Consider the following 19388-nt stretch of genomic DNA (forward strand, 5'->3'; position numbering starts at 1 on the left):
GCGGGAGACGGAGCCGCACGGCGCCGCTGCACACGACTCAGTGCGTAGGATGTGTTTAGATAGAAGAACCACGCCTCGTGTCAGGAGGCTGAACTGGCGCACAGTAGAAACACGGTAGAAACTCTAAACAAGCAGTGACGTTAAAGGAAAAGTCCACCCTCCACTTAGTTTCACGTTTTCCAGCAGCTACTTTGTGATAAAACGACTCTTTATTATGTAACGTCCGTGTCTCCACTCGCTGTTATCGACCCTCTCTGGACACATACGGTCCCACGCAGTTTGCTGTCTTATTGCGTCGAAAGCCAATGAAGTGCTAGTGAAATTTATTTATACTCTTCTAAGAATAAATGTACAGACATTTACGCGTCTAATTAATGTAAAAAAAGAGACTTTGATAGAACAGAACGTTTGAGCGGGTCAGGTGGTGGGATACATCAGGAGCTTTTACCGCATATTTTGCAGTTGTTGAAGTAATTTTGAGTTTTCTACCACTCTTGTAAACACAAAGCTAAATTATACGGCATTAGACTTTAGTTTTACGTCATTAAAATTAACTGAAACCATGAAACATGAAAAATTACCTTTCCTGCGATTAATTTATCCTTGTAATGTCCAAATGTCGTGTTGCGATATCCACAGCAGAGCGTGTCCATTGTGTCGGCTTGAAGCATGCACTAGTGCTGGCGCTGCAAGGCACTGGGTGAAATGGAGTTTGCCAATCCTGCAGCTTCTTCGGAGCCTCAGTGAAGGGGGCGTTATTTGTCCCAGCAGCTGAGTGAGCGGAGACGGGCAACAACCAGAGTCACTATAGGCCAAGCATTCACTCCATGGACTGAGAGAAAGGAGAGAAACGGCATTCAAACGCACGCCCACATGGCTACGCTTCTCCTTGATCGGTAAGCTAACTTTTATGTTTAATTGGCTGTAACGGCTAACGCTAATGCTAACTGTCAAACTCCTCTGCAATACTTTTGATGGGTGATTTGCCGGAGGGGACGGGTTTAAACCGGTGGCGATTGCTCGAAGGCTGCAAGGGAAGCTCATCTCCCATAAAATATCATCCAAAAAAAAAAGAAAAAAGTGGTGAAATATGTGCCGCTGTGTACATTACATTGACTAAATACGCGCTAAATCAGCTACTAATCACAGGTAACCGGCGCAACCTCCTCCTCAGTCAGCACCCCAGCGCTCTACACAGTCGGACGCTCCGCTTCTACTGACTTCACTGGGGAAGGGTCGAGCGAGTTGTTCCACTGCGGTCACACACAGGCGGTCACACTTCCCAGTAGCCTGGCGCAGCAGCTCCAGCTGGGCCAAGGCCGTTAAAGCAGCCTAGCTCTGCTGCCATTGAGGACACTGGTCAAGTCCCTGGAAAAGACGCCCAGTTGGTACGACAAGGTCACAGATCATAAGCAAAGGAACGAAGGGTAGAATTTACATAAAAAACAAACACATTTACGATATAGGCGGGAAAAATTAGCTTTCCCTCCTTGAAAGAACAGCAGCCGCCACTACTGGGTACTGGGCCGGGTCTGACCAACCTTGTACCCTGGTGCCCAGTCTGGCGCTAATCGTTCCCTTTCTCTTCGGACCTGATATTAGTGTGAAAGCATCACGCTGCACTCTGCAGGTGAGAGCTGCCGATCTACTGACGTCACACTGTCGATGCTGTTCGGGTTTCACAGGAACTCTGGGAGATGAAGTCCCAGAGTCGCCTGCAGTTACATCTGACCGCCAAAGAGGCCACTGAAAATAACAACTACAGTCTGCGTAGCAGGTAAATTCTCATTTTCAAGGATTTCAAGCACCGGTACGAACTTTAAAACCCTGTAAACTGTTAAACTTTGGTGCAAAAGTGCAGCTCGGGAAAAAAAAAACGTCACTTTTTGATCTGAAACTGTTTATTTTCTGCCGTAGCTGCTGAAATATCAGTCACTGAATCATCACCGCTGACTGTTGTAGTTGTGTACTAGTGGAGACGTTTTGGGTGGAGTTTTCCTTTAATATTGTGACCATTCAGCTTAAAGTTCATCAGTGACTTCAATAGTTAAAAACATTTACAGATCCACAGCAGCAACTCAAAACTACTGGATGCAACAGTTTGAATGTTCAGTATCGTCTCTGAAACTGTTCCGTATTCAACCAAACTGGTGTTTGTTTGTTTGTTTGTTCAGCGTAGAGAAGAGCGTTTGTGTTTGTCAGCAGATGTTTCCGCTGTGTCGGAGAGAAACCGTGGTCGTGTGTTTGTGTTTCGGACCGTTTTAGCTGAAAGAACCCTGTTGTCACATGTTTGTCTCGTTAAACACTCGTGTTGGATTGAAGTGGATGCAAAAATGTATTATTGACAGAAAAACCGTCAGTTTTTCAAAATAAAATTCCATGCTGCAATAAATTATTTTTTTAACAGTGACCTGGAGTTGTGTGAGTGTGTGTGAGCGTGTGTGAGCGAGCCTGTGTGTGTGTGAGCCTGTGTGCGTGCGTGCGTATGAGCGTGTGTGTGTGTGAGCGTGCGTGTGTGTGTGAGCGCGTGCGTGCGTGTGTGTGTGTGTGTGAGCACGCGTGTGTGTGTGTGTGTGTGTGAGCCTGTGTGCGTGAGCTGTACATGCTGCTGCAGAGGTTTGCAGTTATTTTCAGCAGTATTAGTGGTTAAAAAAGACCTTTGAATGCCTTCACCGTGCTGCCCCGAGCTAATCACTGTTAGCCACGTCCGGCTGTTAGCGATTCTCCCGGATTTCTCCGTTAATACCTGCATACAAGCACACACACACACACACACACACACACCAACACACAGTGAGGACGTTGTATTGTGTTTTGCAAACACTGTATTAATTGAAAGTTTATCTCATGGTCTTTTTCAGTGCTTACATACATCAAATAAGCCGTGTCACAACTATTAATCCAGAAATCTGGTAGAGTCGCTAACAGCCGGACGTGGCTAACAGTGATTAGCTCGGGGCAGTACGGTGAAGGCATTCAAAGGTCATTTTTAACCACTAATACTGCTGAAAATAACAGCAAACCTCTGCAGCAGCATGAGAAGAGTCCCTACACACAAAACAAAGCAGCAATGGGCTCCTTCCTTTGGGATTGACTTTGCTAATCCACTTGAATGGACTTTACTATGAGAGGAGCTGGTACAGGGGCCAGTAGGTAAGTCTTTAAAACACTCTTTTAATAAACTCTGGGTTCACTAACTACGTTGTTGGTGCTTTGTTTTGTGTGTGTAGGGACTCTTCTCATGCTGCTGCAGAGGTTTGCTGTTATTTTCAGCAGCATTAGTGGTTAAAAACGACCTTTGAATGTCTTCACCGTACTGCCCCAAGCTAATCACTGTTAGCCACGTCCGGCTGTTAGCGACTCTCCCGGATTTCTCCGTTAATAGTTGCTACACAGAAAACCTGTCTTGATGACTTAATTTTTGAATTTAATGAGTGTATTTGCAGAAAAAGACGATGATTTTAGGCTGGAATTACACTTTAACACACATCTAGGGTTACCATGGAGACACGGCCGCGCTAAATACAGAAATGAGAAAAGCCTCAAGTGTCGGTCACGTTATAATCCAAACATACATTTTGAGAACTGCGGAGCATAAATGTCTTTAACACGGCCGTAACTAAAACCTTAAAAAGAAAACACACAGAGGCGTCGGTGAGTGTGAGTGATTTATTTCAGTTTAACAGTCCTGGAGACGCGCTCGCTCGCTGTTCAGAACCAAAGAACATTTATCACGTTTGTTTTTTATAAAATGTGATTTCTACAAAGGGCTAAAATGTAAAAATGTACATGAACACCAGATTCTGCAAAAATCATTCATTTTGTACAACTTTTGAACAACAAAACCCCACAGATGATGAACGGCAGCGTCACGTCCTGTCGCCCGCTGACTTTAACCGCGCGTGGTCGACCTTCATGAGACCGCCACGAGTTTGGACTCGAGGGTCCTCCGTCGACCGCCGCGCCGGTCTTCACTCTCACCGTAAACATGAAAAAGAAACGTGTGACGGGAAAAACTCTTGAATCCACTTCTTTCAACAATCTATTTGGTATTTTCAGGAACAGAATCTCTTGAAAACTTTAATAACCTGCAAAGGTGGATCGCTTACGCCGGGTAGGGAATGAGTCCTTACCCCAAGTGAAGGAGTTCAAGTACCTCAGGTCTTGTTCACGAGTGAGGGGACGATGGAGCGTGAGTTTGGCCGGAGAATCGGAGCAGCGGGGGCGGAGCTGCAGTCGCTCTACCGCGCCGTTGTGACGAAAAGAGAGCTGAGGAAGACAAAGCTCTGGATCTACCGGTCAATCTTGGTTCCTACCCTCACCTGTGGTCATGAGAGCTGGGTCAGGACCCAAAGAACCAGGTCGCGGGTACAAGCGGCCGAAATGGGTTTTCTCAGGAGGGGGGCTGGAGTCTCCCTTAGAGAGAGGGGGAGAAGTTCAGCATCCGTGAGGAACTCGGAGTAGAGCCGCTGCTCCTTTGTGTTGAAAGGAGCCAGTTGAGATGGTTCAGGATCATCTGGAAAGGATGAACCCTGGGCGCCTCCCTAGGGAGGTGTTCCAGGCACGTCCAGCTGGGAGGAGGCCTCGGGGAAGACCCAGGACCAGGTGGAGAGATTAGATCTCCACACTGGCCTGGGAACGCCTCAGGATCCCCCAGTTAGAGCTGGTTAATGTGGCCCGGGAAAGGGAAGTTTGGGGTCCCCTGCCAAAGCTGCTGCCCCCACGACCCGACCCCGGATAAGAGGCTGAAGATGAGATGAGATCATCCGTAAATCCGAACTTTAGGTTTAAAATCAGCCGAACATGTGAACTTTTAACAAATCTTCGTTCTTCGCACTTTGTGACGCACTTTCATCGAGAGGAACGCGGTTAAATGAAAATGTGTTCGTACCATCAGCAGCTGTTTCTACCTCCAGAAAAGGTGGTTTAGATAATCTGACTCCCGTTCTTGTGTCTTTTATTATGAATAAAACGGTAAAACCTTAAACCTGCTGAGACGTTCGGAGAGTGACCGCGGACAGAAAAGTGACGGTGCCGGCGTCTTTATTTGGTTTTGTAGTTTTTTAACGGAGCAGCTTCTGCACAGTCAGAACAAATTCATCCCTCACCTTCATCAACGTTCAGTACGAAGACGACGAAGAGTAACACGGATTTATCCTTCGTAAACATTTCATCACATCGTTTCATTATTCTGTAGTTTTGTCAATAAAATGGTAAAAATTAGATGATGCAGTGTCTTAAATCATAATCCATAATTCATTCTTCGTGGATTTTCTTCTCACCGCAGTTTCGAATTTAACCTTTTCTTTTTTTTAATTCCCGACTCAAAGCGTGAAAAACCGAATCATCGTTTAACACTAAACCCAAGCGACGACGTGTTCAGGTCCAAACAACAAACAACCAAAGGAATAAATAAAGCTTACTTTGTATAAATAGCTCAAGTTAAAATATTGCTAATATTCGTCTTCGTATGTTTTACAACTATACAATAAAAAAAGAAAAGTCCTCTACGGCGGCGTCTGTACAGCGTCGTTTCACAGGATCTCCGCAGAATCTGGATGAAGCTTCTGAGCGGTGAGTGGTTTTGTTCCAGGCGACGTGACGTGACGTGACGCTGACCCACGCCAACAAACACATTCAGTTTTTCCTGAGCTCGTCTTAAAGCGATGGCGTGCGGCGGTGACGGTCCATCCCGGCCTGTGTGTGAGTATGTGTGTGTGTGTGAAGGTGTTTTCTCTACAGGTAAGGCTCTCCGAACGTCCTGCGGCACTCCATGACCCCAGTGCTGGGAGGACGGTCGCAGTTGTGGGTCAGCTTCACCAGGCTCGGCGCCAGGCGGTCGTACGCCATTTTGTACTCGCGATCGAAGGCGTCTGAAGGGGGAAGACGGGAAACGTGAGTGTTTTCTTGGTCAATCTTTGTGAAATCTGTTCAATCAGCAACTTGAAATACTTCATTTTTTAACATCAATACTTTTACTTATATTCAAACAACTATTTACAACAACAAACAAACAAAATAATAGAAAAACAGCAACAAAAATAAAGTAACAGGTAATAAAAACGGTTCCCATGTTTTTATATTCGTGCCATATTTTCATTATTTGAACATTGTGTCGAGCTGAAGTTCACATTGAACAGAAAACGTATTAAAAGAGTTCAAATAGGAGGAAAATCATCACATGAAAGAGATGAAAACTCTCTCAATGTTGCATAAAAGCGTCATTATTTCCTGTTTTAATAAAGTAAATAATCTTTTAAAGAGGTCGAGTAATGGACGGTGCTTTTGATTCATTCTTCCACGAGAGCGAGAGCTGCTGTCCTGCGTGTTTTACGTTTAATGATCTGCTCGTTATCACTCCGCTGACGTTTGTCACTTATTTTAGACCAGGCTTAAAGTAGAACTGCTAGATTAGCCGTTAAGACAGTTTGGACTGTTAAGGCCTGTAGAGTTAGCGGTTGTGCCTCGGACTAACTTTGGACTAAGGCCGATTTGGACGGGATTAGTTTGACGTGAGGTGAAACAGTTTTACCTCAGGACGTCTGTAATCTAACCAGAGGTGGAGGGGTTACGGGATTTACGTACGGCCGTCCCCTCCCTGTCTCCATGTGCGTGCTACGTAGCTTCCTGATGTCACAAAATTAACTAAACACAAAACAAAAGGACAGAATCGATCTAAAAAAAAAAAAAAACGCCTCTGTGCTCAAATATGTGGAAACTAACGTATTAAGAGGATATGACTGAATATCAACGTATGTTTTACAGAGGGTCGAATTCAGTGGGGACAAGTTTTACCTGAGGACCATTTTACAAAAGTGGGTAATTACGGACATGGCGCCTTCGGACGGGACTAAAAAGACCTTAGACCACGTCGTAAACACGCAAAACTAATATTGTGGATTAGGGCTTAAAGCAGTTCTTACCTTTCTTTCATGTCTCACAGCACTTCCCTCCAAAGTCCCACCCTCGTCCCCCTGCCTGACCTCTGACGCTCCCTCCTGCATTCAAACGCCAGGGGAAGTCCGAAGATTCAGACCTCCAACTTTGGCAAAATGCACCGGAAAACCTGTCGAAGTGGAACCTCAGGGGAGATCGACCTTTCCCAAATTCAGGTCAGAAACTTCGGACTTCCCATGGCACTTGAACGCAGCATGATCAGCGACGACGACATATCAAATTTTATTCAGAGCGAATTAAATGATTTGTCCGACTTTAATCAGAAATATGAGAATTGAATATTGATGAGTTCCAACACCGGGTGGATTTTTTACATTTTACAGTGTCATTCGCTTCTTAGGAGCATTTTAAGATGACACAAGAAAAGTGTAAATATGCCAGAAAGGTAAGAATTGCTTTAAGAGAGCACGCGTTATTCAGTTCATCTAACGTCTGACGATCAAAGTCTGTCTTTGTGAAACTGGACGCTGCTGGTTTAAAGCAACAACACCTCTCTTCAGAGTGTGACGTTTATCAGGTCAGGTGTTAAATACAAACCCAGTTTATTCTCCAGAGCTTTTTTATTTATCCAAAACAGCAGGAAGCAGAAATATGTGACAATTTCATAGAATGTAATTAAAACAAAATGACGACTCACCGATATCAATGTTATCTTTCCCCAGAGCCACCAGAGAGAGGAACAGGACGTCCCTGTACAAACTCCTGCAGACCACACAGTCGAGGTTAACGCACTTCTTTCTATCAAAACTTGTGTATTGAGTGTGTATGACGACTCTGGAGTTATAATAATAAATCTCACCTCTGCCTCTGGACCCCGAGCGTCTGCCCCAGCAGCTGCAGCAGCTGAGCGATGGGCCGGCTGACGTCGTTCCTCTGGATGCTCTTCACCACGCTCTGCAGGAACTCCTCGCTGAACGGCTTCTCGTCCTCCGGGACCGGCCGCGCCAGAGGGTAACCCACGTCTGCCCAAACACAAACACACACACACAGTTCAGCACTGGGCTCAACAGTCGTGCTGAAGACATTAATGCAGGACGAGGTTTTATCTCAGGTGTAATGGACTTTGTCTGTATTTTTGTTTTATGAGTTAATAAAAGTAAAAACACTCAAATAAATTTAATGTTACTGGTAAATATACGTATTAAAGCAGTAATGTGGGGCTGCACCTGACTACTAAACTATCGATTAGTTGTTTGGTTCATAAAATGGTGAAAAATGTGCATCGTTGTTTCCTGAACACGACGTCCGCAAATGTTTTTTTCTGTCCACAACTCAAAGATGTTTGCGTCACAAAGAAAGAAACCAAAAAAATCACTGTTAAGAAGCTAAAATCAGACAATTTTCACTTGTTTTCTGTTAAAAATTACATTAAAAAAAAAACAAAACAAACGATTAATTGATCAGAAAAGTTGGCAACAAATTGATAAAATGTTCCAGATCTAATTTTTATTATTATACAAATTTTCTCCTGTTTTAAAAACACAAAAGTTAATAAATAATAATACAAATTAAATTAGAGATTACAAATTAAATTAGTTACGATTTAAATTGTATAACGTAAAAGTAACACATTTTTATTTAATTAAAATTTAGATTTACTGCTAAAACAACTCACTAGATTCAGTTTATTACTACGATAATTATTATTTTTATATTAAAGACTTATTTATAATATTTAAAGGCATGTTTGAGAATAATTAATGAAACTCTAAGTAATAATTTAACAGTGCTAATGTTTATTAATGAGCGTGATTTAATTATTTGTATTTGATTCGTCTTTATCGGCGCAAAGACAAAGTTTAACGGCATTATCTAGTAAATAATTTATTATTATTATTAGGAAAGTTTTCTGAAAGATGATTAATGAACCACTGAACTAAAGGAACTCAGGAGTCAAAGTCTTCAGTCTGAATGAAGCGAGTGCAGAAACATTCAACAGAGAAGCAAAACTTCATTCAAATACAGAGCAAAACAAATAATAATAATAAATATTATTTAAATAATCCCTCGTGGGTTTTCACACCGCAGAGAGACTTTCATTCCAAAAACACTGAAACCACGACGAGCAGCCGACACACGACACACTGCATCAAAGCAAAGAGCACACGACACACACACACACACACACACAGGACTCATCTGTGTGTCTGCAGCAGAGACGAACACTCACTCTCTAACAACAGAGTACAATTAAGCCCTGGAAGACAGAGAGCAGACAGAGCCTGTTAGCACAACAGTGAGCCGCCTCAACGCCGCCGCCGCCGCCTCCATTAAATAATCAATCGCTAAACAGACGAGAGATGACGTGATTAAAGGAGCTCCGGTCAAACCTCAAACTGTAGAAAACGAGAAGAAACAACATTAAAAATGTGTTTTGTGTGTTTTTCTAAGGTTACCTTTCAGGTCATGGTCATCTTCAACCTCTGATCCTGGATCAGGTCGCGGGGGCAGCAGCTCCAGCAGGGGACCCCAAACTTCCCTTTCACGGGCCACATTAACCAGCTCTAACTGGGGGATCCTGAGGCGTTCCCAGGCCAGTGTGGAGATCTAATCTCTCCACCTGGTCCTGGGTCTTCCCCGAGGCCTCCTCCCAGCTGGACGTGCCTGGAACACCTCCCTAGGGAGGCGCCCAGGGTTCATCCTTACTAGATGATCCTGAACCACCTCAACTGGCTCCTTTCAACGCAAAGGAGCAGCGACCTGGTTCTTTGGGCCCTGACCCAGCTTTCATGACCACAGGTGAGGGTAGGAACCAAGATTGACCGGTAGATCCAGAGCTTTGCCTTCCTCAGCTCTCTTTTCGTCACAACGGTGCGGTAGAGCGACTGCAGCACCGCCCCCGCTGCTCTGATTCTCTGGCCAAACTCACGCTCCATCGTCCCCTCACTCGTGAACATGATCCTGAGGTACTTGACCTCCTTCACTTGGGGTAAGGACTCATTTCATGTGGGAACTATTAATTGTTTTGTTTTACTAAATATATCACCATGACAACGGTTATTTTTCAACTGCATGTTTAAATGACCTAAATGTTTGAGACACTGATGTTCAAGTGTACGATACATGACTGAACGGGTCCTTGTGTCACAAGTTTATACAATAACTCACATTTACATAGTCGGGCAAACCGCCGCAGCTTCTTGCTCGCAATTTTTAACTGTTTGAAAATACCTTGGTAGCACCGCAGCTTCTGATTTGTGGCAAAGATGGCTTGTAGGGCGAGTAGTGTCCAGCGTTTCACAATCAACTTAATGCATGTTGTCGTACTTTGTAGGTGAACGCACTATGTACTCGTAATATTAAGTATAAAGGAGGAAGTACCCGATTTGAGAGACGCAGCGTTTGTTTGTGTGTCGTCACGGCAAGACGTGGACTTTAGCGGGAACTACCACAGCGGCCGTTTTGAGTATTTTGTCAGGTGTTTGCCTGTCTGTCTGTGACCAGATATTGTCACTGTGGCGTTGCAACCGTGGACGATAAAGTTTACAATGTGTAGTTCTGAGTTCAAAGATGGCTTTGGTTTGAGCGAGGGCGGGGAAAGTAGGGGCCTGGCCCGAGCCCTGCACGTTACGCCCATGGCCCGATATGACATCACAGCAATTTTTTAGTACACAAAAAAAATCAGGTGGATGGAAACGCTCAAATTGGTTGAGGTCTGGTTAAATCTGAGGAGCAAACTGCTCGCCGGTGCAAGTGTTTTTCCCTGAGTGACTCACTGTACGTGTTCCAGAGGATGTAGAGCGGCTGGACTGAGTCCTGGTGCAGCTTCAGGTTGTCCCACAGGATCTGGATCAACACGTGTTTACTGTCCTCCGACATCCAGTGACGAGGGACCTGACGAGAGAGAGAGAGAGACGTACTGTGAGTCCGTCAGACCAAAAATATCCATCTGCACTAAACTCTGCTTTGTCTCAACAGGATGCGTGTGTGTGTGTGTGTGTGTGTGTGTGAGTATGTGAGAGAGAGAGTGTGTGCGTGTGCGTGTGCGCGTGAGTGAGTGAGTGAGTGAGTGAGTGAGTGAGTGAGTGAGTGAGTGAGTGAGAGACCCCCCCCCCCACCTACCTGGGAGTCTCTGTTGCAGTGGTCGGAGGTGAGCATGAGACCGGGCAGGTTGCTGGGCAGGTCCAGCCGTCTGAAGTACCAGACCAGGTTCCAGTAGATGATGGGATGATGGTCCACCATGTCGGCCTCCGTGATCACCGGGTCGCCCTCGTTCTCCAGCAGACTCTCCAGCTCCTTCCACAGCACCAGCGGGCTCAGGTAGGGGACCGTCACCGGCTCGGGGTTGTGGAGCCGCCACTCCATACTCAGCGGGTCCTGGGTGGGACAGAAATCACAGAGGTGAGATTCCTTAATGACACGAGTAAATGTATTTATTAAAAGCACTTTTCTTCGGCTTTAACAGTGAGTTTTTCCACAGATTGCAGTAAAAACACGACAGGTGATTTGTGTCGGGACGCACCGTGGTCTCGTTGAGACGGCTGGGCAGGCTGCCCGACGTCGGCACACAGCGGTCCACTCGGGGCCCTTCGTCCAGAGGACCGAAGGCGCTGACGCTGCGGGCCATGGGCGCTCCGGACGACAGCGCTCCGTGCCGGCGCTCGGAGGGGATGTCGATACCCTGAACTCTGGTCGACCGAGTCCTGTGAAGACGCAGCGATGACATCAACACTCAGGTCACGAGATTTAACAAAGGAAAATGTGTTTTTAGGGAGGGAGAGGGAATCAAGACGCAGAAGGTTCAACTTCAAAAGCTTTGTGTAATCAGACAAACGGAGCTGCATGAAGATGAGCTATAATAGGACATGAGACGATTTAATAAATAAAGGTCATTTCTTATCTCAGTAAAGATCAGGATGTTGCATGTTTTCTTGTAATACAATAAATGAACAGTCTCTATGAAGTAACCCTGTGGTAAAGCCTGTTTTTGTGAACTTCCTGTGTGAATGAAATACTTAAATATTAAAAGTCTGAGGAAGATGTTCACGCAGTTCGGACGCTGTTTTTCAACAAAAGAAACGATGCAGAAAAATACAAACGACAGACGTCACCTGAGCCGAAGATCTCAATTTACCTGGAGCCTACATTTCCTACTCTCTTTCAAACTTGTAGTCTCTCATCCCCTCCACGAAACCCTGGACAAGCTTAAGAGCAGCTTCAGCAGCAGACTCATTAAACTTCACTGCGTTAAAGAACGGCACAGGAAATCAATCCTACCTGCTGCATCAGACTCTACGACGCTGCACAGCAACGCTCAGGAAACACACTCACAACATTCAAGTGACTTATTACTGAAATCTACCACTGTCCTTAAAAATGCACCTTTCTCTCTTCATCTTAACCTTAAAATCCACAGAGTATATTATAATATAGTGTTTTAAATCTGCGATACTGTACTCTTATTGTAGTTTATGAAATACAACATATATTTTGTACTTCTGATTGTTTTGTACCGCTGCTACGATGACCTCATTTCCCCTCAGGGATAAATTAAGTTATCTATCTATCTATAGTCTTGGGTGCAATGTGTTTTTAGTACATGTTAAACATTAGTAATCACTGTTACTGAATAAATATTCTCGTCATCTGCTCCAGTTTTAGTCATTAACAATCTCGCATGGCTAACAGCATTATTATAAATGTTTTCCCCGACGGCGTCGCCTCTTTCGTTATTAAACGGTACAAACTATTCACCGACAGACGGAAAATAATGAACTCCAGGATCAGCGTGTAAACAAATGGGCGTACCTTCCACTTCCTGAGCGCTCCTGGACAGGGATCACGGGGGAGGGAGGGAAGACGGCCGTCGTAGGACAGGGCGTGGACAACGTGGAGGCGGAGTACGACGAGGTCATCGCCTCGTCCACCGACGGGCTGCCCTTCAGGAAAAGCCTGAAGAGAAGAGAGCAATTATATTCAAGTCACGTGTTGTTTATTTCCTGCAAGCAGAGGTCGTTTATTGAGACGGACTTGTTCGTCACTCGGCAGCGGTCATAATTAAAAAGACGTCAAATGCGTCTTATTGAGGTTCAAAGACCTGTTTTTACAAACCCTGAAAACTGTTTTTCTCAGTCAGCTTTAGTTTTACTTTAAAAAAAAAAAAAGAAGGGCCAGCTCAGACGTTAGGCAGGTACCAAGTATCTGGTTCTAATACTTACTTATTATTACTGTTTATACTATATTTATGTTTATAAATATGTAATTTAGAACGACTGTGAGGTGCTGGAAACACTTGAAAATGCTTGAAAAGTGCTTGAACTTGACTTTGGAAAAGGAACGCTGAGAGGAAATCTTGAAATCAAGTTGCTTTATGAAGATTCAAGTCGGTAGTGGATGGTTTAAAATATCAAATCCATAAGTAATCAACTAACATCAGCTTGAAGCCAACAGGGATAAAAAACTATGATTGAGGAAAAAGAGCTCCATCCAACAACATCTGTGGGTTGTGTGATAATTTGGAAACATGCAATAAAAACGAATTATATACTTGATCCAAAATCCCTCTAAAGAAAGTAATTAATAACTCCGTATCACAGAAGTTGAGCCCTGCGGTGGCGGCGCCTACCTGCCGGGTCCTCGCAGGTCCCTGATCTCCACGTTGAGGAAAGGCAGGAAGGGGTTTCCGCAGAAGGGGCAGGTGGTGTTCAGGTTGGAGTCGTCGGCCGTCCAGCCGGCCATGATCTCCTCGTCGTACACGAGGCAGTCGCACGTCTTACAGCGAGAGCAGCTGGAGATCAGCAGCTGGAAACACACACACACACACACACACACACACACACACTATAACACCTGGGCGTGAAGGAACCTATAGAGCAGCCGTCAGACGTGGGTCAGTGAGCGGCGAGCGGTTGTCTGTGTCTGACGTCCATCTATTCCAGTTGATTAGAAAGAATTGAACCATGCACCCACGTTATGATTCTATGAAGGAGATACGACCTCTTTGGAGGAAGATACAAAATTTAATCCCTCATGAAATTGGGTTAAAGACTTTCTTAAAGGGCCTTAATTGTTGCTGAATTGGACCCTCTGGAGAGTCCGATGCTAGCACAGTTCAAATACTGCAGGAAATAAGAGTTCACGACATATTTTATACCTTAAGATCTTCAGCCAAAGTAAACGCAGGGACGTTCACTTCAATCAAAGTTCGCGTTAGTTTGATTAAAAGATTTGGTTTTTTTTAAGGTGAAACCATTATACTTTAACGTACTAACTTCTGTCTGATTCTCCAAACTGGTGGCGTGCTGTCATCTACTGAAGGTAATAACACGACTATCAGTAATCATACTTCAAAACAGCTCTCCCTTTAACTTCTGTGAGCCAACTTCTCGACTCTTTTCCCCACTTTCCGTCTCGTGGTTTTACCTCCATGGCGTAGTTGTTAAAGATGCTGGTGTTGCTGGTGTAGCGTGAGGAGCCGAGGTCCGACTTGTCCGGCAGAGGGAAGCCGGGAGGCGAGAGGACACAACCTGCAGGAGCACGAAGAGCGATCAGAATATGAAACGATGTTAAACGAGTCAAAACGTTTTTGAGAGGAACGTATCTGTGGCGACACGATCGTCAAGATTCGTTTATCCCACTTCCTGTGGTGGCAGGACAACTGTTTACTGATTTTGTGAAAGGGGGAGAAATGAAAATAAGCTTCTTTTTTTTTAAACCTTTTTAATAAATGTAGTTAACAAACTTTTCTGTCTTTGTGTCTCATTGTTTGTCATTAACGCAGAAGACGAGGGAAGTGTGGGGCAGCGACATGCTCTGCGTTGCTATTTACAGAATGTTTTGGTTCATCAGTGTGGGCGCTGACATCCTAACAGTTCTTGTTGTTGGCGGTCTTTTACTCTATCGGCCCCCAGCGTCCGTCTTGAAAAGGGGAAAAGGGCTTTTTTGGTAACATCCATGTGCAGTACAGGTGAAAAACCACAAACATGTCAAACTATTTCCATCAGTCGGACATTCAAGTGTCCTGTGTGGGAGGCTGCAGATCCCTGTCACACTGTACAGCAGATGAGAAGGAAGTTTCTACGCATGCGCTGGCTCTGGGTGGTGTTGTGCAGCAGTGCTTTAGCCACCTGGCGTGTATACTACATTGAACTTCACTCACTTTTGCTTCATGGTATGCACACAGATTTCCCCCCAAAGACGCTAGTGTAAACGCGGAATAAAAAGTGTAAACGCATTGCCACTTTTGCATCCCCTGTCCAGATCTTCTCTGTCTAAACAGGGCCTGAAGGATACGATGACCTGGATCTCATGTTTTGTGTATAATCTCGCTGTGTATGAAAATAGTTTATTGTCTGTAATCGTTATACATGTTTAATGTCTGAAACTTGTGGCTGCTGTCTTGGCCCAGGACACTCTTATAGAGATTTTCCTGGTTAAATAAATTCTAAATAAATAAAACAAGAGCTCGCTCTCACCAGGGGGCAGAGATGTGGGTCTCCCGATGCTGGAGCCTGCAGACGGGCTGTCCAGCCTGCTGCGGAGGGGGCTGCGCCTGGGGCTTCTGCGAGGCCCCGTGGGCCCGTTCCTCTGCGGAGAGATCACGTAGCCCTCTGACCCTCCACAGTCCTCATCCAGCAGGGAGGAGCAGTCTGGATCTCCGACACCGAGCGAGGACACGCTCAGACGGTCGCTGTGACCGTCCTGGATGAACAGAGGAGAGACGGGCGTGTTAATGTGGTCATGGGCCGCACAGGGGGCCAATCTTAAAACTGTGGATCCACTTTTATTATATTTTAAAGGGAACAAATATGACATTTTGTGCATTCGTCATCCTTCTGTGAATCACATTACTCACTCAAATCTTAAACTATTATATACAAACAGGAAGCTTATTGTCAGTGACACTAAACAGCCACAAGATGGCAGCAGCTCTTTACATTCGTCTTCAATGAGAAGCTACAGAAACAGCTGCAGTGTTCAACTTTAATCCCATGCAGATTTTAGACCTTTAACTATGTATCATATATGTATTTCATTATTAAACACTAATAGATTGAGATGTTTCTGATTGTTTTTTTTACTTGAAATAAACAATATAGGATTAAAATTAGAACTTAATTCCTATCTGACCTATTTGGAGCTCTCGGCATAACAACACGATCATCGGCCACAAGAGGTTTAGATTGTCTCCTGATCCAGGCAATCATTAGTTTACATGGATCTTCTGTATGATATCAAATGAATCTGCAACAATAAGTCAACTCTGACAACAAGACTCTGTACCTTGGTAGGCGTGGTGTATGTGGCGAGACGGGAATACCAGCGGCTCGCCTTCTCTGCCACGCCCTTCCCAGCAGAGAACATACTGGTCTTGAACACATCGAGCGTTGGTGTGAGCAGAGTGTCCAGAGCGAAAGAGGAGGAGGAGGGCGAAGGTGACGCCAGGCTCCTCCTGTCCGCCCTCTCCCTGTAGGGGCTGGGTCGAGGGCTGGCGCTGGGCGTGGTGCTAGAGCTGCGACAGGAGGGCGACGACAGCAGACGCTGGCGTGAGATGGGCTGGGAGGGGGAGGTCGGGTGGAAGGTGCGGGAGCGCGGCACTCCAGGGGTCTTGAAGGGGGAGCTGTGGGGCAGGCTGGCTCTGCGGGGGGCAGAGAGCGAGGACGGGTGGAGGAGGAGCGGGCTGACCGGGTCCTGCAGGTCCAGACTGGGTGTGCGGCTGCTCAGCGGGCTGCCCATGTGGTTCATGTACATCTCGATCTCTCTGGCCAGGTGCCGGCGGGCGCTGGGCGTGCTGTCCTCGTCCCCTTCTGGGTACTGATCCTCATTTTGGTGCTCGGACTGTGACTCCGCCGCCAGCAGGGAAAGAGGGTCATAGCCCGTCTGTATGTCTGTGCGTGTCACAGTCCCTCTGGACGCCACGGCGCTCACGCCGCCGTAGCTGACGCTGCGTGCGACAGGTTTCTTATGAGACCTGTTGGATTTGCGGGCGCTGCCGGCCCCTGTGGCAGGTTTGTCTAAATCCAGATCCTCCAAATCAAAAATAGCCTCTGTATTACCTTTATCTTCATCACTGGAGTCCTGTCCCTCCATCTCCTCTTCCTCCTCCCTGTGAACGTGACCTCTGGCGGCCGCCACCCCCTCTAACCCGCCCAGAGCCAGAGAACGAGGCCTCCTACTAAAGTTTGCACCAGAGAGGATTTTGACATCTGCGCCCAAGTGTCCTGCGATCTTGTCTGGATCCGTTTCACCCTGGCTCATACCGAGGCCGAGGACAGTGGTGCCGCTACCGCTGCTGCCCACCGTGTCGCCACTCAGCCGGCGGCCCCTCACGCCCTGCCAGTCAAGAGCAGAGCCGCTGCCGGCGCTGCCCACCACCTCCTCCAGAGCGCTCTTGTGTCTCCTGAGCAAACTGTTGCCGTGGACCTCACCGATCTCATCCAGGGAGGACGTGAAGAGGAGTCCTGCGACGTGGCCTGAGAGAGACGGAGGGGAGGAAGTGACACGAGTGAGCAGCAGAGTTACGGAAAGTGCCTTAGAGTTCAAACTTAACTACTGCCAAGGAACAACTTTGTAAGAACCACCAGAAAGAACAAGTGTAAGGTACAGATTGATACATTCAGCAGCACTTTCAGACTCTGAAAACAAGCAAAATGCAAACTGTATGTGTTTTTGTGTGACTTTGGTGTTTCACGAACGAACTGACAGATCGAGGCAGCGGTGAACCAGCAACCTCCTGTGTTCTGTGAGGTTAAATTACTGTTTTTGTCAAAGGAGTCTGGTGGCTTTGAAGAGAGCAAAGAAAACAGCTTCAGTTCACCTTAATATTAATGTTTTTAAATGTCTAAAATACATAAAGATGCTGCCCTCCGTCAACAGCTGTAGATTGATTAGCTTCTGCGTCAGTACTTGTGCTTCTCCAGTCTGCATGCTGACCTCCATTCATTGTAGGTAACACACTGACTGTGGATAAGTACCTCATACAACCACACTTAAAAAAACAACAACAATCCCTTTAATCTGCTACAGATCTGATTCTTTCCTCTGGCTTTGAGGAAAATTGAGGATATAATTAAAAGAAAAAAGGTGGAGAAAAACATTCTGCAGAACTATTAAATCCATTTCAGTCGTCTTTACCTGCGCTGACGGAGCTCTTGGGTTTACAGGACGAGTCGTCGTACGGACAGCTGCTGCGGACGATGCCCCGGGGTTTAAAGGAGGACTGGACCTCCATGTCTAGCTGAGGGAGGCAGTCTTTACTCCCCTTGGCGCTCTCTGTCTCGGACACTGCAATGACAGAAATTACTATTTAATGTTATTACAGCTTGGCAGTGCTCTTTTTAAAAAGAAATCCGTTGCTTTGATGTTGAGAAACCCCCAAAAGAAATCATCTCTGGAGGAGAAAGATCAAGGCAGAGGAAGGGGAAATCCCTCGTGTCTGCTGAGTTATCATATTTTAGAAGGTACAGTCGACAGAAATATCAGGTGGTATCAGATCTACTGACGAGAGCTGCAGTCGCTCTCCTTCTTGTCATCTTTGTCGGGCGCGGAGTCCTGAGCACCGGGGTCTCCTCTCCGAACCTCCTCTTTGGACAGGGAGTTATAACCCAAATCTGACTGATCCCCTTGAGAACAGAGAGAACAGAGAGAAAGACACAAAATTAGACGAGAGGGAAACGATGAAGTCTCTAAAATCAAACCACAGGATCACAGAAATATGCAACACGACGCATGGAAAACCTACAAAGCTGCACTTTCACAACACTATGTGACAGCTCTCCTGTTACTGAGCACACTGTCCTTTGTGAACACAGCATCTACTGGAAAAAATAAACAAATACAAGCTTTTTGAAATGCGAAGGCTTAACATCAGCTGTGTTTCCATTCTTTGTCAATCGGATTTTAAGTAAACTTTTAAAATGGCGCAAAAATATAAATGTGAATAGAGGCTTCTCTTGGCTGTAATCGGTAGAAGAAGGAGGGGGTATGACCATAGACTGTATAAAAAATGGACGTAGCGTCTCTGTCGGGGCTCGTTCTCTCAACTTGATCCAATAGCCCTCGCCTACGGGAGTCTCCATCTTGTCAGACTTTAACTCCGCCTTTCTCTGACCAAAAAAGGGCATGTATGTGACGTTGGGGGGAGGGGCGTACGTCCATCTGTCTGACATTTACCTCCGAGGAGAACAGAGGGCCAGAGGCTAGCTGTCACTCAAGAGACCACGCCCCTAATTATTCATAAACTTTCACCTCCAATAAAATAAAAACTAGCCTGGTACAAAAACGTTCACCCTCCTCAGTGTTGTCATGGAGATATGACTCAAACACACAGACTAGAATGTTCTTTTGTCCTTAAACAGGTTTAATGATGCTGTGTAAACGGCCTGTTTAACATGGGGCTCAATGAGAAACTGCTCTGTTATGAAACCTGCCCCTAGTGGACACTCAGAGAACTGCAGTTTTTGGCACTCCCTGATTGGATCAAGCAGGAAGTC

At 45.8% G+C, this 19388-nt stretch overlaps 1 protein-coding gene across 1 annotated transcript in view; it reads right to left on the bottom strand.

Annotated features, from left to right (window-relative positions):
• Positions 1 to 5008: 5008 nt before the first annotated feature.
• LOC310948242 (C-myc promoter-binding protein-like) overlaps positions 5009 to 19388 on the bottom strand; it is a 90662-nt gene continuing 76282 nt past the window's right edge. The window contains exons 22-34 of the mRNA XM_083915295.1: positions 18399 to 18518; positions 18031 to 18180; positions 16180 to 17369; positions 15372 to 15597; positions 14320 to 14423; positions 13523 to 13698; positions 12706 to 12849; positions 11420 to 11600; positions 11020 to 11274; positions 10674 to 10791; positions 7757 to 7919; positions 7595 to 7659; positions 5009 to 5873 (exon numbers count right to left, since the gene is read on the bottom strand). Of these exons, the coding sequence (XP_083771421.1) occupies positions 5737 to 5873; positions 7595 to 7659; positions 7757 to 7919; positions 10674 to 10791; positions 11020 to 11274; positions 11420 to 11600; positions 12706 to 12849; positions 13523 to 13698; positions 14320 to 14423; positions 15372 to 15597; positions 16180 to 17369; positions 18031 to 18180; positions 18399 to 18518 (3029 nt within the window). The 3' untranslated portion in view covers positions 5009 to 5736. The remainder of the gene's footprint in view (positions 5874 to 7594; positions 7660 to 7756; positions 7920 to 10673; positions 10792 to 11019; positions 11275 to 11419; positions 11601 to 12705; positions 12850 to 13522; positions 13699 to 14319; positions 14424 to 15371; positions 15598 to 16179; positions 17370 to 18030; positions 18181 to 18398; positions 18519 to 19388) is intronic.

This window comes from Echiichthys vipera, assembly GCF_963691815.1.
Source record: "Echiichthys vipera genome assembly, chromosome: 1".
Taxonomy (NCBI): domain Eukaryota; kingdom Metazoa; phylum Chordata; class Actinopteri; order Perciformes; family Trachinidae; genus Echiichthys; species Echiichthys vipera.